General features: G+C 37.8%; 1 protein-coding gene across 1 annotated transcript in view; it reads left to right on the top strand.

The window, feature by feature from the left end:
- Positions 1 to 25,102, top strand: part of VIPR2 (vasoactive intestinal peptide receptor 2) — a 53,882-nt gene extending 28,780 nt beyond the window's left edge. Inside the window, exons 5-13 of the mRNA XM_082045850.1 lie at positions 3,746 to 3,843; positions 8,183 to 8,324; positions 11,197 to 11,347; positions 12,065 to 12,125; positions 13,447 to 13,516; positions 19,308 to 19,399; positions 22,439 to 22,568; positions 22,656 to 22,697; positions 24,304 to 25,102. Of these exons, the coding sequence (XP_081901976.1) occupies positions 3,746 to 3,843; positions 8,183 to 8,324; positions 11,197 to 11,347; positions 12,065 to 12,125; positions 13,447 to 13,516; positions 19,308 to 19,399; positions 22,439 to 22,568; positions 22,656 to 22,697; positions 24,304 to 24,477 (960 nt within the window). The 3' untranslated portion in view covers positions 24,478 to 25,102. The remainder of the gene's footprint in view (positions 1 to 3,745; positions 3,844 to 8,182; positions 8,325 to 11,196; positions 11,348 to 12,064; positions 12,126 to 13,446; positions 13,517 to 19,307; positions 19,400 to 22,438; positions 22,569 to 22,655; positions 22,698 to 24,303) is intronic.
- The last annotated feature ends 454 nt before the right edge of the window (positions 25,103 to 25,556 follow it).

The following is a 25,556-nucleotide window of genomic DNA, read 5'->3' on the forward strand; positions in this document are numbered from 1 at the left end:
GAAAGAACCCAAAGTTTCATGTTGCTTTTACTGCCCAATGGAAAGCTGACCAAATCACTGGAGAAACTCCTGGGACAGGGTCATGTTGTTTGACTTCAGGCATCTGTCATCTGCATCTGCACTAGTCTCCCTAGGTTCCATTCATATTTAATGGAGAAAAATAAGGCGTTTTTACCTCACTCTCCTTCTAAATTATTTTAGATGCCTGTTTTAGGATGACATTAACAAGCACTCTGCTGCTCCTGGTCATTGGTTATAAAGAGATTCTTGAGGTTCAGCTCAGATGACCTCATCCCTGCAAAATTCAGTGGCTATTAGTGCATCTGTTTCTTTATTGTACTGTCCTGCACTTTTTTCTAACTTGTTTTGAGGAAATAAACAGGGACTCTGCATTCCTGGACATGGAAAACACGTACAGGAATGCAAAATTGCTTATCCTAAAATCACCTTTATAGATATCTCAAAAAATTTATCCTACAAAAAGTCAAAAACATACTCACTTGAATTACATAAACCAGATGAATTTCAGTGCTATTACTCAGTGTAATGGACTCCAAGAAAAGGGGAAGTAAAAGATACTTGAGTTCCAATGTTCTTGACATGAAGCAATGCAGAACATATAAGCAGAATCAAAGCTTTCCCATGGGAACATTGGTCTGACTGCAATTTCCCAATAATTACTTTGGTCCAGAGTAATTCCTATCAAAATCTTGATGCATGCCATCTAATGACTATAGTGACCATGTATTCCTAGAGTCTGTAAATCAGTTGATTTTGTGTTCTTAATTTATGAAAGCATAATGGGTGTTGTGTCTACGACAGGAATGGGGAGATGAAAAGAATGTATGAGCAGTATATTTCATTCTGAAATGATGATGGGAGAAGTGTGAAAAAAATGAGCAAAAGCGATGCAGACTAAACATAGAGAGAAATTTGAAATACTTAGCACCAAACAATTTGCATATTTCCTGAACGAACACTTCCTAGGCAAGACAAAAATTAAGGAGAATATAAAATCTCTGTCTGGGTCTGGCATGCTCAGACCTTTTAAAGGATTTTAAAGGATTATTACCATAATAAAAATATAATACATAGATGAGAGAATTATATAATAGCACAAGTGGTGACTGTTTTATAAGCAGTGAACTTGTTGAATAGCAAATAATTGCATCAGAAGAAGTGATCAGAAGACAAGAGATTTGTTCTTTCCCATTCAGAGTAGAAGCCGAATGCGAAACATTTCACTCACCATATGCATCAGGTTTTCTTAGCTGGTGGGCACTGACTCGGCCATGGCCAGAACATCAGAGTAGGTGCTGGAACAAATTTTTTTGATGTCTCAGTCACGGCTGTGCCAACACAGTCAACCACATCAAATTCTTCCCAGTCGTTTGCATTCACATGCTTACCATGTATTTTGAAACCTGGAAGGCTGAAATTTAACTTGCAAATCAAAATTCCTAAGTCAGATATTTACTTGAGTTGTAGGTGTCTAAGCAGTAGTGTGTGGAAACAGGGCTTGATGTGATTGCCTGAACACAGGTATCTAGTGCCAGGTGACTCGCCACTGCCATTCCAGCAAACAGGTCCCTTGTCACATCTGCCATGCAGCTGTCTTGGGTACCCCAGGGGCATCCCAGGTAGTACCAGGTGACTCCAGTTAGGCAAGTAGGTCCAGTTTGTTCATCGTGCCAGGGGAACTTGTGTTGACCAAACAGTGATGTCTGCTTGAGGGTGAATGAATGTCTCTCCTGACTGCATTTTCTCATGTCTTGATTCAGTAATCAGTAGCTCTGGCTGTGTAAGGAGGGGACCTATATGTCTGTTGGGCAAACCTTTAGGTAATGTAAAATGTTGCAAGTGGGATCTTGGAAGATGAGAACAGATCTCTATCCTTTCCTGCGTGGTAACAAATTGTCATCCATGATAGCCAGCAAAGCTGTTCTTATCTCAAGGATTGATCTGAAATCAGCTAGTGCTACATCTGACGTGTTCATGCAGTGCAGTGAGTTTGTATCTTCACTGTATTTACTCTGGCCAGCCAAAAAAAAAAAAGGCAATTTGATAACGGGGTTTTATTGCTTAGATATTTTATCGCTACTTCATTTTCCATTACATATTTCAAAGGAGAATTAATATCAATGAGGTATTCTATACTGATGAGCAGAATGCACACTCTAGACTTAGTGTGATTTAAGACATTTCAGACATGAAATGTAAAGGAGCTGATACAGCTTAACTGAATCATTATATGTGATAGTAAGATGTGTAGTATGCAATAGGGTAAAACTATGTTTTACCATTTTAACCACTGAGGGACACCACTTTTTTTTTTTTTTAAAAAAAAAAAAGGCAAGTTTTTTTGTTAGGATTTTAACTCAGGAACTTTCTTGTGGTCTTTCCAATGGCACTGGAAACTCCATTAAGTCCATATTTTCCTTCTTTATCTCTGCAGTAAATGAATCTGATATAAAGCAAGCAAAACAGGAAAATGCCAGAGCTGTTGTCAAAAAGGCCATCACAGCTTACTTCTCTAATTAAAAAGAAACTCTATTTCCTGTGACAGCTCATATACCCCTTTTAGCTCCTAACAAGCAGGAGAGTCCCTATGAAAACAATTAAGATTTATGACAGTTATGTTTTTACATTTTTCACCTTTAACCATATCTACAATAGTGCAGTTTCAAGATTCTGCATTTCGTTTCACACTTCATTTAGACTTTTACGTATCTGTATAATATTTTCTAAGTGAATGTCCAGCTAATTTCATCATGAAATGGGATTGCTAAAATATATTAAGTGATCTGCTTTTCCTTTTGCTATCTTAGTTTATTTAAAAGTATTGCTTCCTTGCTACTTTTTTACAAACATTGTTCAGGAAGCTGAGTAATATACCCATGTACACTAAATATTGAAGTTCTGTCTGTTATGCACAGCACATTCTATGCTGCTATTAAAAACTCTAAGTTCATAGCATAGTAAAAAACTTTACAATTTAAATATTTTATCCAGCTTCAGTGGAAAATAATGTCAGTCTAATTACTTTGTTGCAGACAAAAATGAAGCAGCTTAATTCTGAGTGTATTTAGCATTATTTTCCTTGATGTTGTCATTCAGAATAGGATTTAATGTAATATGTAGCTGGTAAATTTACAGATAACTGCAGTTAATCAGCAGACTGTGCACTTCAGTCTGCTTTCCTTCTGTTCAAAAATTTCCTTTCCAAGTTTTAGCAAATAACTACTAAAGAGAGAAAGGGTTGTTTGGGTCACAATTTAATAAAGTGTTTGAACATTTAGATTAGGAAATTAATGAGACTTAAACATGTCTTTAAAATTAAACTCATGTATAAATGCATTAGGGAGTACACTGGAGCAGGAGGACTGAGAGAGACTCTTTTTCAGAGATAATCCATTCTGTCAAACTGTGCCTCATTGTTCCCAGTTTGATTGTGTTTATGTAAGCTGTTGAATCTGATATTTTCCTTAACTTCATTGACATTGAATAATCAGCTGAAATTGTACCAGCTTGTGTGTTTAAGCTTTGCGTTTCCGAGGCTGAATTTTCTACTCAGATCAATTGCAAAAATATGTTGGGATAAAGTTTTAACATTCTTTTACTGTAGAGCTCAGAGTGCAAATGCTTTTTATTTAGCTGTCAGAGTTCTTTAGTGGAAAGTGGTATCATTTCACAGTCAATTTTACATATCAGTAAGTGATTTCTGCTTATATGTTTTTCTGTGCAGGTCAACTTCTATGTGAGGGTGAAGGCAATTTATACCCTTGGACACAGCGTATCTCTGATTGCTCTTACAACAGGAAGTATAATTCTTTGCCTCTTCAGGTATGTATTTTCATGAGGAAATATGAACAATGAGAAGATGTTTTAACTGTTGTCTGATTGCTCAGATGTTTAAGAAATGCATCAGCTTCACATTTTTCTCAATTAAATCACGACAATAACGTTACGTAATTTTTGATTTTGTCATACTAAAAAATTTCAAAGCACTTCACAAATTTACAAACATTACAGCCCATGTAAGAAAGAATAGTCATTTAGGAATATACATAAAGCACTTTCTATTTGATTATTAAAGCCAACACCTTGAATTGCTCTTGAAAATTAGTAGGATGCTGGTCTGAACATCGGTTGAGTGAGCAACCAGATTTTGCAGAAGCTTCTGAGTCGTCTCCAGGGACACTGTAATCAAAGGTAATTGTTAATTTGTCCAAGGGGAGTTGAACAGGAATGGATAATTGTGCTGAAGGATAGTGCTGGGTGTGCAATGTTTTTGTTAGTCAATGTTAGGAAAGGTAGTACTGCCTGTTGGTTTTGCCTAGTTTCTGGAAGCTTTCTGAGTCTGAAAGCAATCTCTGTCTGGGAAGAGAGACTGCAAAATGGTATTCTTGGTATCATAGCTTTTCTCTGTCTCTCCACATTCATGCCTTTATGTATCACTTCTGCATCTCTATAACAACAGCCTTTATATTGTTCATTATATACTTCACACAACTTGTCTGTTCCACTCTGCACCATGAAAAACAAGAAAATGTATTTGATAGAAAAGAAGTACATGTGGTAAGTAGAGGACAGCATGTTGTTTATCAGAGCCTCATTCCTCCGATGAACTGTTCCTATGGCAAGTCCTGTAAGCCTTTCAATCTGACGTCAAATTTTCTCAATATTTAAATATTCAGAGACTATTCAGAGTAGATACATAACCCATAATTGCATTTTGGAATATCTTTGAAAAAGATACAGTCGAGTCACTCATGGTTATCTTCTTTCTACCAACAAAGACCACAGGCAGATCGTGCATTTTCAAAACTGCTAAAACCTAATAATGCATTTTAGACTGTGTGTTGTAGACATCTGAATGTTGTCCATCACCAGAAGTCAGTTATAACAAACAGATCAAGAATTTCAGAGGTGTACTCAAAACCTTCACTTTAAATATCCAAATCGAGAACTCCTTGATCTCTCTGTTGAGTCAGTGGAAAGACCCAGGCCTTTTTTTTTAGGGGGGAACATATGGTCTTCTAAGTCTCCCCCTAAAGAAGCCTGTTCCTCTGTTAGTGACAGAGAGTGTAGGGGCTTCCTAACATAGTGAGGTGAATTAGGAACCCAAATAAGTTGTAAAAACACCCTGATCAATATTTAGATTCCCAAGCATGTAGCAACCAGCCAGTTATTCTAGAAGGCTGCAACTGAAGCAATTGTAAATTATCAGTAATAAAAGTGGATGCAAATGGCTATGTGTGTACGTTTGTCTCTCAGACATGTTGTAGGGCACCCTGTACATTATGGTCATTTTTAAGGAAAGAGTTTGGAAAATAAGAATATCTCTGTAAGTTTTACATTATTGCTACTCAAGTGGTAACACCTCTGACCCAAGTAACATATTTTGCCCTGAAAGGTCTCAGGGTTCTTTATAGAGAATGTCAACATATTGTTTATAAAGATCAGTCACTCACTCCTGAAACACATTCAACTTTGAATGTAACCAGCAAACTTTCACCTTGCTGTGTTTAAAACGGAGAACAAAGAACAACTCTTCTAAGTGGAACCATCTGAAGGAAATTTGGTAGGTAAATGATGAGTGAAAAATCAGAAGTTATTAACTCAGTAGGGTTGTAAAAATCCTGACTTCATCTAGCAGGATGAGAATTTGAACTCTGGACATTAGTAACACAAGAGATTATGAAAATTGTGCATTGCTGAATTTGTATATGTACGCTTCAAATTATACTGCATTTAATCCTGAATATGTGCAGTATATGTAATAAAAAAAAAAAAAAGGCAACCATGGAATAATGTGGAGTTTAATTTAATTGTAGGTAATGTGTTCATGACAAGGAAGTGGAAATTCTCTTTTAAGTATTATGGCTTGACTTCTGTAGTCCGTTATGTATTGTTTTGTACTGTTTGGCAGAACAGATCCAGCCCCTGGGCTTTGCAGTTGTTCACAGGATCAGCAGAAGCACATGAAAGGCAGAACTGTTGAGTGGGGAAAGGAGAGTTGCTTCTGAAAGGTTCCATGCAGTTGCAGCATTCTGTTTTGCATTTCTTGCAAAGAACTGGACTTGATTTTAATCTTTACAGAAACATTATATGGGTTCCCATTATTAATATCTGTAAAGGGCACATTCAGAAGCATTGTAAAAGGAAAGGATTTTATATCTGGCTAATCTTTTAATCTCAAAACAAAGACGTGAATATCTGTAAATACAAAGCCAGACTAAGCTGACAGCATTTTTCAAGTGGTGCCATTCCCCACATAATACTCTATGTACTTAGTATAATTAAAGCTAATTTTTAACCTTCCAGCACAATATTTTCCTGTTGGAGTTTCCCAATTTTTCAGGCACATTCATGCTTCTGCAAACTTAATTTATAAACAGCAAAGGTAATAATTTTGGTTATTTCAAAAGAAGTTTCTTTATGCCTTCTTAGAATGCAAATTTCTATTTCTTCATTTTGAATGTCTGAGTTTTAATATATCATAAAGTTTTAGAAAAGTGGAAATCAAAATTATTGAAAATGGAAATATTACTTTTCAGGTATTTTTTGAAAGGTTAGTTTGTTCCAACACAGAATGAAAATAAATTGTAGAACACCATATTTCTGCATGACACTGACATTCTAGATCTTACTATCGATCTTCTTATACTTCCTTCAGGGTCACTCCTGTATAACAAAACCTTCTAAAAAAATGTCAGCTTCTCTGATATATGTTTCTTACCAAGGAGAAAAATATGAATCTCCATCATTTCTTTAAGATGTGCTCTCGTGTGTCAACTGTCAGTAAACATTCCTCATACGGTAGTTTTGTACCACGAGGCACTATATCAAAGGAACAAACATGACAGCTTCTATTCCATTGTTACAGAACAGCGTTTCTTTGTTATTCTGATTCAACATACATACCCAAAATAAAAATACTTTCTTGCCCATTACCTCATATATACACAATATTTCTTATTTCGGCTACTAAATGCGATGAAGAATTCATAATCTAAAGAAAAAGATTTTCCTCCCATTTGCAGCTTGCATGTATCTCTGATTTCTATAGGAACATATGATGCAGTCCAAAGTAATAGCAGTATTTCAGTTTTTCTCAGGACCTGTTTCACCATGGCCACAGAACTCGCTGGAGTTTTGACAACTGCTTGAAGTTCAGCCTGGTATTATGTCCTTTGCCAAACTGGGTGCTAGTAAGATGTATCAGTTATGTATTTCCCTATGCTCACTGTAACTGTCCTTGCTCTAGTAGTTTTAGAATAGATTATTTAGTGTTCTTCAGTGAAAATCAAAACATGGGGACTACTTGGAAGCTACCGCTGGACGCCACCATAACATCCTATTGCATCTTCATTCTTTCATCGCTCACACTTGCTAAAATGTCCTGGCTTCTGGCTTATTTCCAAGTGCAGTTCAAGGTGCTGGTTTTGACCAAATAATCCTCTTAGCAGTTTGATTTCTGGCGATTTGCTATTAAAGATTATGTTAAATGGAAAGATCTTCAAGGGAATGTCTATTAAGTGGCAAGCCTTCAACTTACAACTTGCTTCCAATGAGCACTCCTTCACTTCCATGGAGTATTTAATTTGTCATTTGTTTGCCAGGTTTCCACATGGCTGCAGGACTGAAAAAGGGGGGTTATGTACCACTGGATAGAAAGGATAGGCAATCAAGTGTTTGAATGCATTTTTTGATTGTTCCTGCATAAACTCACATCACAGGATGAAAAGCCATTATAAACCAAAATGCAGGAGTTAAATAAAAAAATTAAACCAGAAAATAATAGGTGAGAGCATGTCTGAATTACATCCAGGATAATCAAAGTTTTGTTTGCAAGACAAACACTAGGATGAGTGCACACACAGACGGATGTCATAAGCTATGTTTATTGTCAGTTTATGTTAAAGTGTGGGAGAAATACCACTTGGATCTTTTGGTATGTGATACTGAAAAGGAGTGAGAGATACTTTATTTGTATATTTTGGACAGCCTATAATGATGATGAGGATATGATTATGATAAAAGCAAAGAGCCAGGCAGCACTGAGAGTGTGACAGAGGAGGAAAGGGCAGGCTCTTACTCAAGGTTCATGTTACTAAGAAACGACAGGAGAGTTTACTGTCTCAAAATCTAAAATGCCTGTTTTTAAATCTCTTCTTAGAAAACTTCATTGTACTCGGAACTACATCCATCTGAACCTGTTCCTCTCTTTCATTTTAAGAGCAATCTCTGTTTTAGTCAAGGATGATATTCTCTATTCCAGCTCCAACACAGCTCACTGTCCAGAGGATCAAACCTCATGGGTAAAAAACCTCATTTGCTACCTGCTATAACACTGTTGTGTCATTATATTTTCCTCCCAATCCTTTTAAGTATTTAGGAATATAATGACTAGCAAAATGGTCTATTAGAAGTAGCCAGAGAAAGAACGTTGCAGCACAGGTAAGAGAAGTTAATGTTGTTTTGCACGTCTGTGAAGGGACAACATGTTATCTGCCAAAAGCAATCAAGACCAGCTATAGCTAAGAATAAGTGTGGCCAATGCATTAATGAGCTGGGAGAGTTTAAGAGAGGCAGGAGTGTCATCAGCTGGAAATGTTCCTGCAGCTTTAGCAGGGGTCCGTGAATTGGACAAGTATCAATAGGGGGATATAAATGAGTGAGGGAATTAAATATTTTCAGGAGTTGTCCTTATTAACTCCTCTTTACTTTTTGGCTATGACAGAAGTGTTGTCGTCTTCATTCTTGGCAAGCTAATATGTTTACTGCATTTTCATGCACACTTGTTAAAAAAAAAATCTCAAGTCTTGCTGTTGAAAGACAGACCACTATATGATATTTCTCATTCTCTGCCTCTGTTGTTTCAGTCAAAAGTGCTGCAAAACAACCCTAGATATATTGCTGACTAACTTCTGAATTTAATTTACTACAGTTTAAGTTTGCGAGAAAATATGGACAGAAGATATTTTTATATTGATGAAGTCATATTGTCCCAAAGCATAAAGTTCTTAGCAATGACTACCAAGCTGTAGGTATGAATTTGTAATCTGGGATATTTCTAATGAAGACAAAGTAGACCCAAAGTAGGGAAAGTAGTTAGTAGGCAGACTGCCAGGAGTAATCAAAAGCTCTTAGGTCCTTGAAATATGAGTCAATGGGCTACCAAATACTACTTGATTTCTGCAAGTTCTTGTATTCTTCAGTTATTATTGGCTGCAAAACCTCATACTTTCCTATTTGGATATGTCCAGTTTTGTGGACTGTTGAGCAGTTTCTGTTGCATTATACATGGGATGGTCTGAGGCCGGCTTGGCAAGGCTGTTCTGTCTTGCACTGGCTGGATGCTGCCTCACATCATGGGGGGTTTACCCCTTATGTCACGTGTGTGATGTTCCACGGTTCTGCTGCATGCACAGATGTCTAGAAGCACACAATTCAAAATGCAGTGTAACTAGATCCTGGATCCTGATGACACAGAGCCATCCTTTTGGCGGACTCTTTACTGAGGATACCTTCCCTGTTCAGCATCTGGAAATACACTTGATACAGGATTAGCTGCAAGTGGAAGGGAAAATATGTTGGTGTGGGGTTCTGGTATGTAATTCAATAATATAGTAAAGGGGAGTATTGGAATTTAAAAGAGATTACAAAAATTTTACACTTTTACTGCTAATCTGGTTGTAAGTCATCATAAGCATCAATGAAATTTCAACTTGCATTTTGAAATGTTTAATTTTCTCTGTATAATTTTCTGGCTAATTACTGGTCTGCAATGGATATCCCTTCAGTGGGCACGAAGTCCAGTGGTTAGATTAGTCTTACCAAATGAGGTGACTGAACTAAGCAGTTTCTCTGTGCTTCTGTCTTTCTCACTGGACAGTTTGTCTCATCTGCTTTAAGATTTTCTCTGGACATGCCCATCTCTCTTCATGAGCTGTACAAGGCGCTAGCTGGCTAGCAAGTGGCTACCTTTTACCAGAAACCTTGCTTGTAGGCAGCTAAAATCAGGTGAAGCAAATTCAAGCCTTTGGACTCTCATTCAGCTATCTTTATAGGCATGTACATAGACATCAATATAGGTGTGTGTGTTACTTGGGGTGCACTGACATACCTGAGACACCAGAAGGGGCTGATGGATACACAGAAGTATCTCTAGGAGGTCTATGTCTGGCTGGCTTAGCAGCTGGTGTCTGGGGTTCCTGAGAGCATCTCACTTCATAACAGACACCTATGTTTAGACAGAGGAATCACTCACTAAATGATTAAGTTACCTACTTAGGTATTTGGTGTACTTGGAATTTTAACAGTAATAGTGGAGGTATGAACCATATTTAAAAAGGGGAAGGGAGTACAGCAGGCAGAAATGAGAAGTTTTATGTAGTCCATTTTGTTTAGTCTGTTAAATTCACCATACCATCGCATTTCTCGGCTCATTCTCAGCAGAAACATTTTTATGTTCAGTTCTCACATCCGAGATTCCTGATGGGAAGTACCAAAGTAGCAGCAGCCAGCACTGTGGAACATCAGCAGCACAGACATCCAACAATTAATTCTGAAAAGCAGCATGCAGACTACAAATATATTGGGACTTCATTTTATGGCACGTGCTTATGTGTTTTGTTAATTAAGAAATGCTACAGCATTTTCTAAAAGGAAAATGTAATCTTAAAAAGTCCAGTCAAATTTTTCTTATAAGTCTACTTACAGTCCTCAGCATGTACATTTATATTTTTCACTCTATTTCCCACTTAGCCTTGAAAAAATCCACAAAGCAGTTTCTTTGTTAATTTTTACAGCTGAGATTTTATTATATTTATTAGCCAGTATATGCAGTAGGTGATCATTTAATCTAATAGCCATTCATTACTTAGCTGTTGCAAATGTGTGCATTTATTTTACAATATTTATTTTACAATATTTATGCTATGAAGTTTTCAAAATTTCAGAGTGAATTTGCTATGAGAGCCATCTAAATATTTTTTTTTCATAATTAATTGTCTTTTATATATACAGTAACATTTACAATGGCTCGATTTGTTTGACTAAAGAAAAAAAATTCTACTGGACCGGGGTTACTAGTATGACATGGACAGTTAAGACCTATATGATATATTAATAACAGAATAATACAATATCTTTCCTGCAACAGCTTTGATCCCTGCTTTCATTTTTCAGATGGGGTGCAAGGCTATTTTGGTGTTTTTTCAGTATGGTGTTATGGCAAACTTTTACTGGCTCTTAGTTGAAGGACTTTACCTCCACATCCTTCTCGTGCTAATATTCTCCCCCAACAGACACTTCACAATCTACCTGCTGATTGGATGGGGTAAGAACGTCCATGTCTTCCAATAATATTCTTTGTGCTGTATGTGCGTATTAGTCAGGTTCAATATTTCACACCAAGGCAGTCGTGCCATTTCTGTTGGGCGACTCCTCAGACTCTCTGGTTCCTCAGTTCAAGTCCAGCTCCAGCTGCTGAACCATGGGCTATTCTGTGCTATTTTAAAAAGCACAATAATATTGTCCATCTGCTTTTAAATATATTATTCTTTTCATTCCCAGAAAGTGCAATGATATTTATATGGAACACTTAAAAGCTTCCAGTAAAAGGTGGTCATAAAACATTTAGGTATTGCTGGGAAATGAGAATAAGCCAGTGTGTGGGAATGGTTCCTTATGAAATGATTTACACTTTGGTTTTATATTGTAGTCCTTGGAATTGCATTGGGAATGCACAACTTGTATCTGTCTCCTGGTAGGTCACTCTGACAGCTTGAAAGAAACCTGAGAAAGGCACGTTCTTCATGTATTAGTCATTACAGCTGCATTTTTATAAGAAATAACCCCACTTCCCTGCAGTCTCTGTAACACATGGCTTACATCGCGTGGCTCATCAGATGGTTCTCTCCCTCCATTCACTAAACTGTTTATTATATGCTGCATATTTGGGGAATAACTGGTTACTAGAAGGCTGAAGTTTTTTTTGTTTGTGAACTTATATTTTTGTGACCATCCCCTAATCCTCTTTGGTTTTTTTTTTCAGGAATTCCTACCATATTCATTATTACGTGGACAGTAACAAGGATCATTTTAGAGGACACGGGGTAAGAAAAAGCTTAAAGCCTCCAACTGTGCCTTTGCAATCCTTGCCTCGGATATGGTGGCGTTCACACATGGGTGATTTGCTGTTCTGAAGGGAATGAGCACAGAACTGAAGTTCCAGATAATGGCAATAAAGGGACAGGTGTTGAGGAGCTCTTCTGCACGCTGTTTATGCTTGCTGTTTATTTGAAAAGCTCCAAGGGCAGGAGAGGGCAGAGATAGGTTATGACTAATGTTACCCCTTGAGACCCACATTTAGAGCTGTGTGCCCTGGAAGTCAAAATAATGCTTAAAATAGTGGGGGTCCTTGGGTCCAGTGCTGCTGTGTAGTATGATGCTGGGTATTCTAATTTGTTAACTAGCAATGGAAAAGACTGAAATCTAGATAACATTGGGTGTATTTAAATTGCATTCCCAGAAGTGGAGCAATGCGACGTAAACGTACGTAAGATGCAGGAAGTCAGGTAAAACTATGACTAACCAGAGCTAGGCCTGGCTCCTGGCTTGGGAAGGGGAATTGAAATAAGGGTTTTGTAGGAAGGTCAGACTTGATGCTCCTGCTGGTGCCAGGGAGTGGGAGAACATTCCTAGCTAGTGGGGCAAACGGTTTTCACACTCCTTTTTTTCAGCCTGACTTATATTTTTCAATTGACTCTGCAATTAAACTGAAAAATTGTGTCCTACAATAATTTCTAAGTTTTCTTTGCAAGACGTCTAACATGTAAACCAAAGGCCAACTACTTTTTCCTTCGTCATTGCCATCACAGTTAGAGGAACTCTGAAGGGTGTTGCCCTTGCTTAAGATTAATCTTTCAGAGTGCTCGTTCTCAGACTATTTGGACAAAAAGTGCTGAGCTCACAGTGAAAATTAAATTTTCTTTTTTTCAGCCAAAGTTTCAGGTTTGGCCTCACATTTTTGTAAACCAGTTCCAGCCATCGGTAACCTAAATATCCCACAGGACTTATGTCATTCCAATTGTAGCTGTCAGTTGCTTTAGATCTTCCTGCTACCCAGAGGCTGGTGTGAAGAGTTTATTGGAAAAATTGTCCTTGCACAAAGTGAAAATAAGCTTGGTTTACCTACAGACAATGTCCTCCATGATGTCTAATGGTACAGTCTAGTGTGCCTAATGTTGTAGCTGATTTGCATAAGCATCTTAAAACCAGGGTAATAAAATTAAAAGCAGAAGATTGAATGCCAAATTCTAGGCTAGAGCAGGCATTATTTCAGTGTGCTTTGACTTGTATATAAGAAATACTTTTCCTCATAAGTTTTAGTTGCCAGATATTAATGTCAACATTATTTTCCCTCTTTTTTTATAGTTGCTGGGATACAAATGAGCATGGTGGTCCCTGGTGGGTTATACGAATACCAATTTTAATTTCTATTATAGTAAGTAAACTTTGAAGCATGAATTATAGATCAGTTCAGCATTGTGCAGTGTGTATAGCCATTATTCTTTGCTGCTAGTTACAGATAGGCAAGAATTCTGTTTTAATGAAAAGAAATTGCACTGTAGGAGAAATGTTAAACAGATGCCAAGCCCATTAAAATTTGTTGCCTTCAAAATTTATCTGCCTCCTATTAAATGAAAAATTGCTTTTATTTGTATATTGTTCTTTCCTTAACATCTCTCCTGTTTATGAGCCTGGGGGAAGCAAAAATCTAATTATGCTTTCCAATGAATTGCAGATTTGATTTTGCATGTAAATAGATAGCCCTGCAATTGAGAATCTGACATTAGTGCAGCCATAAAAAACTGTGACTGTGTATATCTTTCTTTAATTGGTAGCTTACTGGAATATATATTGAACATGAAGTATTTGCAAAACAATATCATTTGAGAACGCTTCATTGGGCTTTTCCTATGTGGAACTTATTAGAAGTACTGGAATAGCATAATAAAATTCCTATTCATTGTGATGATTGTGCAATTAAGTTTGGACATAATATATTGTGGTTTTATATCTATTTCTGAAAACAGTCACAGTGTAAATTAATACATTGCAGATACACTTGTCTTATTTTTAACATTTTAGTCAGAAAAATTAGGACATTATTAGATTACACAACATTTCAAGAGCCCACACTATGTTTGGGCTTGCCTGCTGAAAATTATTTTGAGAGAACTTCCTATCATCTTCATCAGAGTGAATTCTACAGTGTTTAAAGAGAAAGCAGAGTAGGCATATGTGTGAAATGACATAAGGTAAGGACTCACAGAAAAGATGTTTTATGATATGAAGAAATTGGCATTCAACAGAACTACAGCAGGAAGATAATATGTGAACCTCAAAGGAGCTGGAAAATGGGGGATGGTCCAGAGTGAAGAAAATACGCTGAAAAATAAAAGCAGAACAAACCAGCTGGTGTTTACAGAAAGATGAATGTCTGTTCTCTGGATGTTCAATTTAAACAGCTGATAGGCAGCTGAGACTTCATGTGCCAGAAAGCTGTGCTTCTCCTAAGTCCTAGACCTGGAAACAGAAGTTATCCACGTCCTCGTTGCCAGACTTACATTTCAGCTGGATCTTAGCGAAGACTGGGAAGGAGTTGTGATTTATGAAAATGGAGAACTAGTCAGTCAGCAAGTCCAGTGTATCATAAAACATGGAGCAGAGTCACTGTTTGAGGCAAATTAACTGTCGTTCTCCTTTTTTTCTTCAATGGCTCTATTACTGATTTGATACAAAGGAATTGTAAGACACAGGGAAATATTTTGCAAATGATATTTTTTGGCTTACCAGGTGCACGTGTTTAGGATCTGCTGCCTCCTTCTAGATGTGTTTCTTCACTTAAACAGCATGTTTTAGATTTCAGAACAACTAAAGAGAGTCAAGTGATTCTACAGTGTGAACTGTGTGAAGCCAGTTACTTCTCCAATTAGATGATTCTTCAGCTGTTTGATCAACTGCATTTTGCATTTGAGAAGTTGTGAAAGGGAGTTATAAAAGCAGTGACGCTCACCCATTCCTGCTGGATAAGTAACGTAATCTTATTGGAGCACCGAACTACAACCAGCACGTCCATTGTGACAGCTAGGATGCCATGCAAACTTACTGCTGTGCAAAGGAGAGCATGCATTCATAGAGCAAGAATTGCTAGTGAAATGTCACTTAAAATTGGTCATTGTTGAGTGAAAAACACTATGTTCATGGAAACATATTTTTTCATATACATATACCATAATCACAGAATCACAGAATCGACTGGGTTGGAAAAGACCTCAGAGATCATCGAGTCCAACCCTTGGTCCAACTCTAGTCCGTTTACTAGATCATGGCACTAAGTGCCATGTCCAATCTCAGTTTAAAAACCTCCAGGGACGGCGAGTCCAGCACCTCCCTGGGAAGCCATTCCAATGCCTGACCACTCTCTCTGTAAAGAATTTCATTCTAATATCCAGCCTAAATTTCCCCTGGCAGAGTTTAAGCCCATGCCCCCTTGTCCTATTGCTGACTGCCTGGGAGAAGAGACCAATCCCCACCTGGCTAGAACTGCCCTTCAGGTAGTTATAGAGAGTGATGAGCTCACCTCTAAGCCTCCTCTTCTCCAGCCTAAACAACCCCAGCTCCCTCAGCCTCTCCCCATAGGTCTTGTGTTCAAGTCCCTTCACCAGTCTTGTTGCTGTTCTCTGGACCCGCTCCAGCACTTCAATGTCTTTCCTGAACTGAGGGGCCCAGAACTGAACACAATACTCCAGGTGTGGCCTCACCAGTGCAGAGCACAGGGGAACCTGAACATTTCCTGTCGCCTTCTAGAAAAAATAGAAGTTCAAGATTCAAATCTTTGAATAATGAGTTTAGTGCTGCCCGCCATTCAGCAGTGAAAAGAGATCATTGCAAGTTCTTTGGACAGCTGTCGTGAAAGAGTCATGATGCTTCTCAATAGAAGTATGAGGTACTTACATCACACGGTGCCTTCAGTCTGCTTGGGAGTGTAGCATGACAAGACTCACAGAGAATGGTGACAAGGATGATCAGCAATAACAAATGACTTCAGCAGTAGGAAGGACATCTGTGTAAGTCATCAATGAGGTGAGCACAGGAAAAATCTGAAGGAAGCTGAATTTCAGGAGAATAAAGGAGAGCAGAACACCTGAGCTGAGAACTCTGATCGACTGTCTTATGTAATGGCATGAAAGGAAGCACAGAGTATGGCTGATATGGAAAATCTTTAAGAGGAAGAAGAAGTGTGAAGAAAATATAAGTAGAATAGAGCCTGATTGTGAGGATGGTGCCATGAACATGCTTTAGAAAGACAGAGGAAGTCAGGCAAAGGTTTTAAAGAACAATAGTTTAACTGCATTGGATTTAACAGGAAATCTGCTCAGTCTTCATGCCTTATTCACTGTCTTCCATCAATTTCCGTGTTAAACTAACTTCAAACATTTTCACTGCTTTCTGTAAGGTTATTATCCAACAGTAAACCGTATTGTGAGAGAAAGTTCTGAAGTCACTTCTCAAAGTGGGTGTGGCTTCTGTTAACTCAGTGTGTCAGAAACATTCCCTGGTGCCTCCTCCTGGCAATTTTGGCTTGAGAAAAATTATTTGGCAGGCTTCCATGCTTCGAGCTGTGCGTATTTCAGAGTTATTTAACTGGGAGTGACTATTCCAAAGAGTTAATGTGGTGTTACCCGTATTCACCATTTAGCAAATGCCTCCACAGCTGCCTTCTCTGTACCTCCACTTGCATAAACTGCCCTCATTTGGGCAGGAATGACGTTCAGGTGGAAACAAGACTTCTGTCACATCAGAGTAACTGAGAAATGTTTGTCTTGTTATCTCACATTGCAGGGAGTGTAAGGGACTAAATAGCAAGAAAGAAGCAAAGTGAAGGCACTTTAAATTCTACATGCCCAGGCAATGTGTTTAGACTCAGAAACTTATTGTCAGAGGAAGCCAACCAGAAGCAAAGGGTACCAGCAGCATCTTGCTGTTACTCCACTAAAGAGGCATCATTTGTCGTCACTGTCTTGCAGTTTCTCTGGATTCACATTATTTTCTCATTTTTCTGTTCTTAGATGTTCATTAGACAGTATTACTTAGTCTGTTTAGACACATTATGCTCAAATTATGTTATGGGACTGAAAAGCCACAATAGTAAACATAAAATTCCAGGGCACTTCTTCTTTCATATTTTATTGAAATATACTGTTCTAAATCAGATATATCCTATAAGGGATTTTAACAAATGATCAATTCAATAATAATCTTAGATAAATTAATTGAGAATTGTAGTAATTCAGTGGCAGTTGCCACATTTAGATCTTAATACCCAGTTTCAGCTGGCTGGATTCACAAGCTCAGTAGTGCCAAGGACTGTTACAAGCTCCAATCATTCATTAATCCAAGGTTATGCTTACAGACAGAAGGGTGTATGTTTGAAAACAGACTTAAAAGTGACACGTGAGTGTCAGTCAAGAAAATGAGTCACTGAGTGTAGTTTTGCAGATGATTTGATGCTTCAGAAACCAAGCAGATAACAGTTTATTCCGTTATAGTAGAAACTAGGGATGCCTGTGAAGAAGTTATTTTGCCAGTCCCTTTGCAAATAGAGGATAAAGATTTTTTTTCCTTCTCCTATTTTGTGGCTAACAAATATATAATTAAATTAAAGCGCTCTCCTTAACCACTAATACTGGCTTCAGTGCATATCACAAACTAAATGTATATCCCTTGGTCTGTACACTCTACTATGGCAAGTCTGTAGACACGATCAGCAATAACAGGCTTTTGCCTGTTACTTTTATAGGAAACTTCATCCTGGAAAACTTCTAAGTCATCATCTGCATGAAAAATGTATGTTAAGTTCAGTAAATCTGTATATTTTCTAACATGTCTAATTTTCCTAATTTTTTATTTAATACCTGTCAGTTCCTGTCACTTCCCTTTGCCTGTCATTTCTAACAAATTATTAAATACAGAGGGGCATGAAGTTGCAATGACCATAGTTTATTTATTAACCTCATAAATTGTAGTGGGTATGTCAGAGAAGACACAGACATTCACTGAAGCTGAAAAGCTTACAGCCCAGTTGTTAAGACTGCAAAAAGAAGAGTTCCAACAATACATCAAGGCAGAGACTGCAGGTTTATAGCAGTGAGGCAATGGGTACCAAATCTCCTGGTTCTGGGCTTCGAGGCAGGGTTAGTTAAAAACAATAAAATGTTCATTTTCACAGTGACAAAACATTTTTCTCTAGGTTGGTTTCTTCTGAAATGTGTGCATTTGATGCAGCTTTTTATGTAGCTGTAGTTTTTAGCTCACATTGCTGTGAAGGTGTGGATTTGAAGTGTTCCCTCCCTTTAGTATGGGCATGATATATTTAGTGTGTTATTTTCTAAACCACACCAAACAGTTCAGCACCAGAAGGGCTGGTGAACACAAGATGCCAAAAGCCAAGGATGAAGAAATAATGCAAGTGAGACATAGAATCTACTAAGCTTTATACTTCAATTTGCTAGATTGACCAGGGTCTGATCACAACTTTTGTTATGCCAGTGCCTATCCATGAAATAAAATCTGAAATAAAATAATACTGCTGTGCTATCTCAAAGGGCCATCACAAGAATTAGGCTGCAGGGATCCAGTTCCTTCAGTGATAATATCTCCATCAATATCCATGACAGATACCTGTGAGAGGCTCTTTTAATGCTTGATTGAAGTGGACAGATCACCTGTGCAACAATCTCTCTCTGTCATTCAGACAGAAAATATTAAAAGTTAAGGCAAGAAATAATCAAAACTTTGTATGGGACTCACCTTTTCCTTGGGAAAAGGACACAACTCACCTTTTTCCTTGTGGATCCACATGACAATTTAGGACAACGCTTGATTGCATCAAATCACAACAGATGTCCCACCCTGCTAGGAAACCTGTCTTCCGCTGAGATTTTGGAAGGAAGGGATTTCTGGAGGCGGGCGGGGGACAACTGGGGCTTTCAAAGGCTTTTGCCAGCCTGACTAGAACTGGTGGCCATGCAAAAGGGTGCTGAACATAACAAACCTGGTGAGGCCAAACACAGACAACAGGTTTGACCATGTAGAACTCAACATTTTCTGACAGGAGGAACACAACACCCACCACTGAGCTGATTTGTCTGACTTTATAAGCATTTTTTTTGTGCCATGTATTGAGCAGAGTGGGCAGAAATAACCATTATATTTGTTTTCTTTTTCAGGTGAATTTTATACTTTTCATTAGTATTATAAGAATCTTACTGCAGAAGTTAAGATCTCCAGATGTTGGAGGAAATGACCAGTCGCAGTACAAGTGAGTTGTATTTCTAGATATTATATACAGAACCAAAATATCCTCTGTAAGATTTCCTCTGCTGAAACCTACTACCAACAACTGCTGTGAAACTATAATTAATTTAATTCATAAGTACTTTTAGATGTGGTTTAATAAAGATTTTATCACTATGATGGAATAGAGATGAACATAAATTGTATATCAAACAAAATTTACTTTAAAATATGCAATTTCATAAAGACCAACAAACTATTTTGTTGTACTTTTTACATGTCTTCTAAGAGCTGGAAAGAAGTTATGTTGTTCCCAAAAAGTAAAAAGTGAAATACAATGTTTTGTGTTCATTTAGAATAGCTTCTTTATTTTCTTAGAGGAAAACAAGTGTTTCTGATTTAGATCAACTTCACTTCCGTTTAGGCTTTCTTCTTTTGTGTTTTGGTTTGAACATCAAACGCTAACATTCATTGTTTCCACAGCCTTAGAATCAAGGATTGTTGGGAGGCAATTTAAATACATTGCTAAGATTGGATTTGTTCTTTATTATATTGCCGTATCACTTGTTGTTTATTATAATAGCTGCTGGATACTGTAATCCAGAATCAAGAGTCTGTTGTAATAGGTCTTATTTTAAAGCCCAGATACAGACAGAGAGTTTAACACTTCAGGATGTTAATATGATATTTCAATGATTAATCCTGACTTGAGCACTGAAAATTCAAAATCATGGAAGTGGCCTTTGAAAATGTGCTCCTGGATAACACCTCTTCTTCATTTCAAAAATACTGAATTCCTGAACTAAAAGCAGATCATACATGGTGTGCTAAAGTAAAGCATATCTCTAAAGCCAGAAGAACTAGGGCTTCAAGTGTTTTGTAAACAACATGACACATTAAATGCAGAAAGAGAAGAATGCTGATGTGCTGTGGAAAAGGTGTCACAAGCAGGTTCACATGACGCTTTTCTTTGTAGGGCCACAAGAGTCCTTTTTGTGTTTTCTGCTTGAATTAACTAAACATGTGGGAGAACCAAATCAATCTAGATGAAATTATGCAGTCACCACATTATTATTCCGCACAATGACCAACCTATGGTTTGGAAATCCCCTCAAGTTTACTCCTTGTGATAGGAACTTTACTTTGGTTTCCATGTGGTATTTATGCATTGTAGGAAAATGAGGCATTCCCTTCCTATCAGTCCCATTGTTTTCCACAGTTTACTGTAGCACTTCATTGGAAAAACTGTTCATTAATAGCAACCTTGTCCTTCATTATCCAGCACTGTGAATTCTTTGCTTTTACCATTTGATTGCCTGATTAAGTTTGGATTGGATGGTCTTTAGCTGATACCCATGGGAACAGTAGATTAACCTCCTCAAGAAATGCTGCATCTACAGAGCAAATTAAAGGTCTGGAAAGCTCATTATTCACAATGAAAATGCATTTTCTAAAGAGAAGAATAGGCTATTTTATCTGTCCTTTTCCTTCACTAAAACATAAGTGCAGTATAGAGAAAGTAACATCAGCTAGACAAATATTATTAAAACAAGAATGGAGTGAAAGTGAGCAAGGAGTCTAAAATGAATACTACTCTTGCAATTCACCGTTTTCCTTCCCTTCTTTCCCCCTTGCTTGTACCTGGTTCCATCCTTTTTGCTGCTCGTTTTACTTTCACAGTGGATAAGGTTAAGTTCAAATAAAATCAGTTTTCCATTTCACTTCGGAAACTGAGAAATTTGCTGCCATCATCATCTCCTCTAGTTGCAAATGAATTTCTTCTGCTAAAGAAATCCTATTTGTCCCACTTACTGCTATCACCTTTAGATGTGAGTGTTTTACTATTCTTGAGAAACTTTGCTGTCAGAACTGATTTTTTCCACATAAACAGATGCAGCCTCTGGGACTTTATGGACAAAGCAAGGCCATGAAGACTGACATAGGAAAAATGAAACTGCCTGAAATACCTTGAGTTTTCTGTTAAAATAAGTGAATTCATGACAGCATCATTTCATTGTTGAATCAAGTTATATTCACTGAGACAGTGATTAATTACAGGACTCAACATTATAACTTCTTCAATTTGATCTGATACCAGACATCCATAATCATGCATGACTGGCCCTGCATAATATATTAAACTGATGTTATTAGAGTGAAATAAGTGACAGATAAGGAATAATTGGCAATTCATCATTTCAGTGGTTTCACAGACAGTTTGTCAGAGCTGCTCTGCTTAATAACTAAACTTCTTCCTTAACTTCAGTGTCTTGTGGTAAAACGTATTATGTAATCAGCATTAAACATTAGTTAATGGTATATGCTTAATACCATCAGTAGAGTTACGAGATTTTAGTATTTGGGGATAAACCTGAAATGACTCATGAAAATCTCACAATTGACATTACTCTGGGTTACATTTCCTACGTACCATTCACATACTGTGTATGTGCAATATACAGACTCAATATATGGTTGCTCATTTAAAGGAAATTATTTAATTTCAAGAGAGATTTTAGATTTTACCTCCCAGACAAGAGGATCTGTCAGTATGTCTTTGGAGGAAGGCGTTCTTCCTTTCTACTCTAAACCCTTTATGCCATGTAAGAAATACCTTGTGAGATCTGACAGCGGCTCACGCCTGTTTGGTGAATGTGGTCTCATGGAATAATAGGACCTCATTCCCAAAACCTGTGCCATGAAACCAGGCTGGGGGCTGGATGTGTGTCAGAGAGACAGAGCAGAGAGCAGGTCCTACACCCTGCTGCTGTCCAGGGGCAACTGAAAAATGCTCTTTGTTTTGCTGAGAGGCCTTGCAGCCCTTTGCTGGCTTTTGGAAGAGTGTGACGTCAGAAAATTCAATGTAATGTGGAATTGCACATGTTAATTGATGAGGTTACTATGTGGCTAATCTCATAGCAAGCCTGAAACACAAACAATTTGCAATAAATGACTCTTACTAAGACTGTTTATAAATCTGAGGTCATATGAGGTTTATGTAAATGACATTGCATCTTAGTAAAATGAGAGTTTATCATTAACTCCAGCTTTTTTATTTACCCAGGAGACTTGCAAAATCCACGTTGTTGCTTATTCCATTGTTTGGAGTTCACTACACCGTGTTTGCTCTGTTCCCTGACCGCAGTTCCAATAATTATAAAATAATCTTTGAGTTGTGTTTGGGATCTTTTCAGGTAAATTCAAAACTTTTTATTCAAAAGAAGTTTTATTGACCTAGGTGGGTGCTGCCTACTAACTAAGGAATATTGTCTTTTTTCCAGGGGTTGATTGTTGCAGTCCTATATTGTTTTCTGAACAGTGAAGTAAGTGTCACCTTTGCTACTGAGGATGTTAAATGTTGTTTTCAGCCCCTACAATTGTGTTCTGATACATTAAGCTGTTTTAGAAGGATGTTTGCATTCCTATCTGTAGAATAAATATGTGGCAGTTTCTACTCAATGGAAGAAATTAGTGTATTTGGGTGAAGAGTTAAGAGCTGTTTGAAACCTAATTCCTTGCAAACCGAGGTGTTAGTAAATGTGTCTTCTGTCATTTAACATGAATCTATTTCTACCTCTGTCAGAAGCAATGTGGATTGTGCAATTGAGGTGCAGCAATCTAGAAATTTATCCAAAACTTGAAAAAACATTTAATAAGTGTTTAGGGGTAATCTGCCAGAACAACAGCAGATTTTCAGAAGTGCTCAGCATGTAGCAGCTCTCCTAATCTCAACTGAGGAAGATGCAAAGAATTCCTTTTGGTGTCAGCCACTTTTTAAGGTAGAACATACGTGAAACAGCATGCAGTGTCTGACAGGAGGAACCTGTCTGAAGAAGATGCTTGCACAGGGAACTGACATGCAGGTGTCCTGAGTGTTGTTCTGGTCTTTGATATTCATGAGATGCATGATTTTGGGCTAATCATTTGATTCTGTGCTTTAAGTACATGTGATTAATAGCTAGATATCAAAAGCTAATGTTGCAGCACAAGTGATACAAAACTGATTTTGAAAGTGGCCTTGGGACATCTCCTGAGACAGTGTAGGCACAGTCTTCAGTTTTGTAATCTTTGATTTGGTATCCTAGAGGGAAGGGATGCCATCCAGAGGGACCTTGACAGGCTTATGGAGTGGGTCCATGTGAACCTCATGAAGTTCAGCAAGTCCATGTGCAAGGTCCTGCATCCGGGTCAGGGCAGTCCCCAAAATCAGGGATGAATGGATTGAGAGCAGCCCAGCAGAGAAAGACTTGGTGGTACTGGGGGATGAAAAATTGGACATGAGCTGGCAATGTGCGCTTGCAGCCCAGAAGACCAGTCATATCCTGCATTGAAAGAAGTGTGGCCAGCAGGTCAAGCTAGGTGATTGTCTTTCAGTACCAGAGTGACATGGACCTTTTGGAGTGAGTTCAGAGGAGGCCACAGAAATGATCAGAAGGCTGGAGCAGCTCTCCTGTGAAGAGATGCTGAGAGAGTTGGGGTTGTTCAGCCTGGAGAAGAGAAGGCTCCAGGGAGACCTTATTGTGATCTTTCAGTATAAGGACTGGGGATTACAAGGAAGACGGAGAAAGACTTTTTAGCAGGGCCTGTAGTGACAAGACAAGGGGGTACACTTTTAAAGTGAAAAAAGGTAGATTTAGATTGCAAGTAAGGAAGAATTTTTTTCTATGAGTGTGATGGAGACACTGGAACAGGTTGCCCAGTGAAGCTGTGGATATTCCAGCGCTGGAAGTGTTCAAGATTGCGTTGGATGGGGCTTTGAGCAACCTGATCTAGTGATAGAGGTCCCTACCCATGGCAGGGGGTTTGGACTAGGTGATCTTTAAAAGTCAGCCAACTCTATTCCTACAGGTCCCCATTTGACAGCAAATAAACATGGAAAGGTTCCTCACATAGAAGAACATTTTGTTGTGCATTTTCATTTTAACACAGGTGCAAGGGGAGCTGAAAAGGAAATGGCGGAGTTTGTGCTGGAAGCAGACAGCAGGCAGAGATTACAGATTCCACAGCTCGTCGATTTCTCGAAATGGATCAGAAAGCGTTTCTCAGCTCCACCGGAATTCAAGGGCTCAGTCATTTATGCAGACAGAGACCACCATGATATAAATCAGCTAGTTCCCCCAGGACATGAAAAACTGTGGGATATATCATTCATTATGCAGCTTGATGTGATATTTTATAAAACATACAGTTTAGTGCTTTGCTTTTATACATGTTGGTATTTGGGAAATCGGTTTGTGCAACCAACTAGTTAATAACAGAGAGGCCTGCCCCATGGATGCTTTCTGGGTTTTTGTATTTTTTTTTAATGGTATCCATATTCATTCTGATGTTCTGTTGCCATTTATGAGCCGTAACTATACAAAAACTCATTTACTACAATGGTCCGTTTACCCTCCAGCATGTCTACAAGATAGATGTATGGTATCCTGTTCAATGCAGACTGCTTTGGTACGTGTCAAAAAGGCTGAGATGGGAAACAAGAAAACTTCTTACACTTTATTTATGCTTTAGGAAACATTTATTTCCTTGAGCATTTGGAAATTCTCTCCTAATTATGGAAAAGAAAATAAAAATAAAGAACTGTAAGAATATAATTAACCACACTGGGAGTTTAGTGTGCTAATCCAGGAAATTGTTAACGTTATTTATACAGAGGGTAAAAAGTTAGTAATTCTTGGCTAATTGTATAGATTTCAGGTATTACTTTCTACAGAGTTTTATTCCAATCCTGTTTTTCCTTTCAGAAGTGCTTGGGTTTATGTTTAGGTACAGAAAGTAGGACTACCTTTGCAGTCCATATAGAACAGGCTATGTAATAATTTTGACTAAAACATGAGCATTTTCCAATAGTGCGATTGCAATCACCAGTTGTTCCCTTCTGTTTAAAATCAAAGAGATTTGTGTTGATCTTATGTTAAACAATTTTCTGAAGAGGTGCTTTATTGCTAGAGCAGTCTAGCCTAGGATAAACAGCCTTGGATAGCATATTACCCACTGAAACTAGCATTTTTATATAATATTTTCATTGAAATATGTCCCTAGAACTACATACTTGGCAGCTAAAACAAGGAATATTGCAATAAAGTTACAACTCCCATTTAAGGAATAATGTAAATTCTTTTTGCTTAGTTTTATTCTGTATCTGTCTGAGCTGATTTAAAATTTAATCCTGACCATGACTC

The sequence above is a fragment of the Streptopelia decaocto genome, assembly GCF_964273445.1.
Source record: "Streptopelia decaocto genome assembly, chromosome: 2".
Taxonomy (NCBI): domain Eukaryota; kingdom Metazoa; phylum Chordata; class Aves; order Columbiformes; family Columbidae; genus Streptopelia; species Streptopelia decaocto.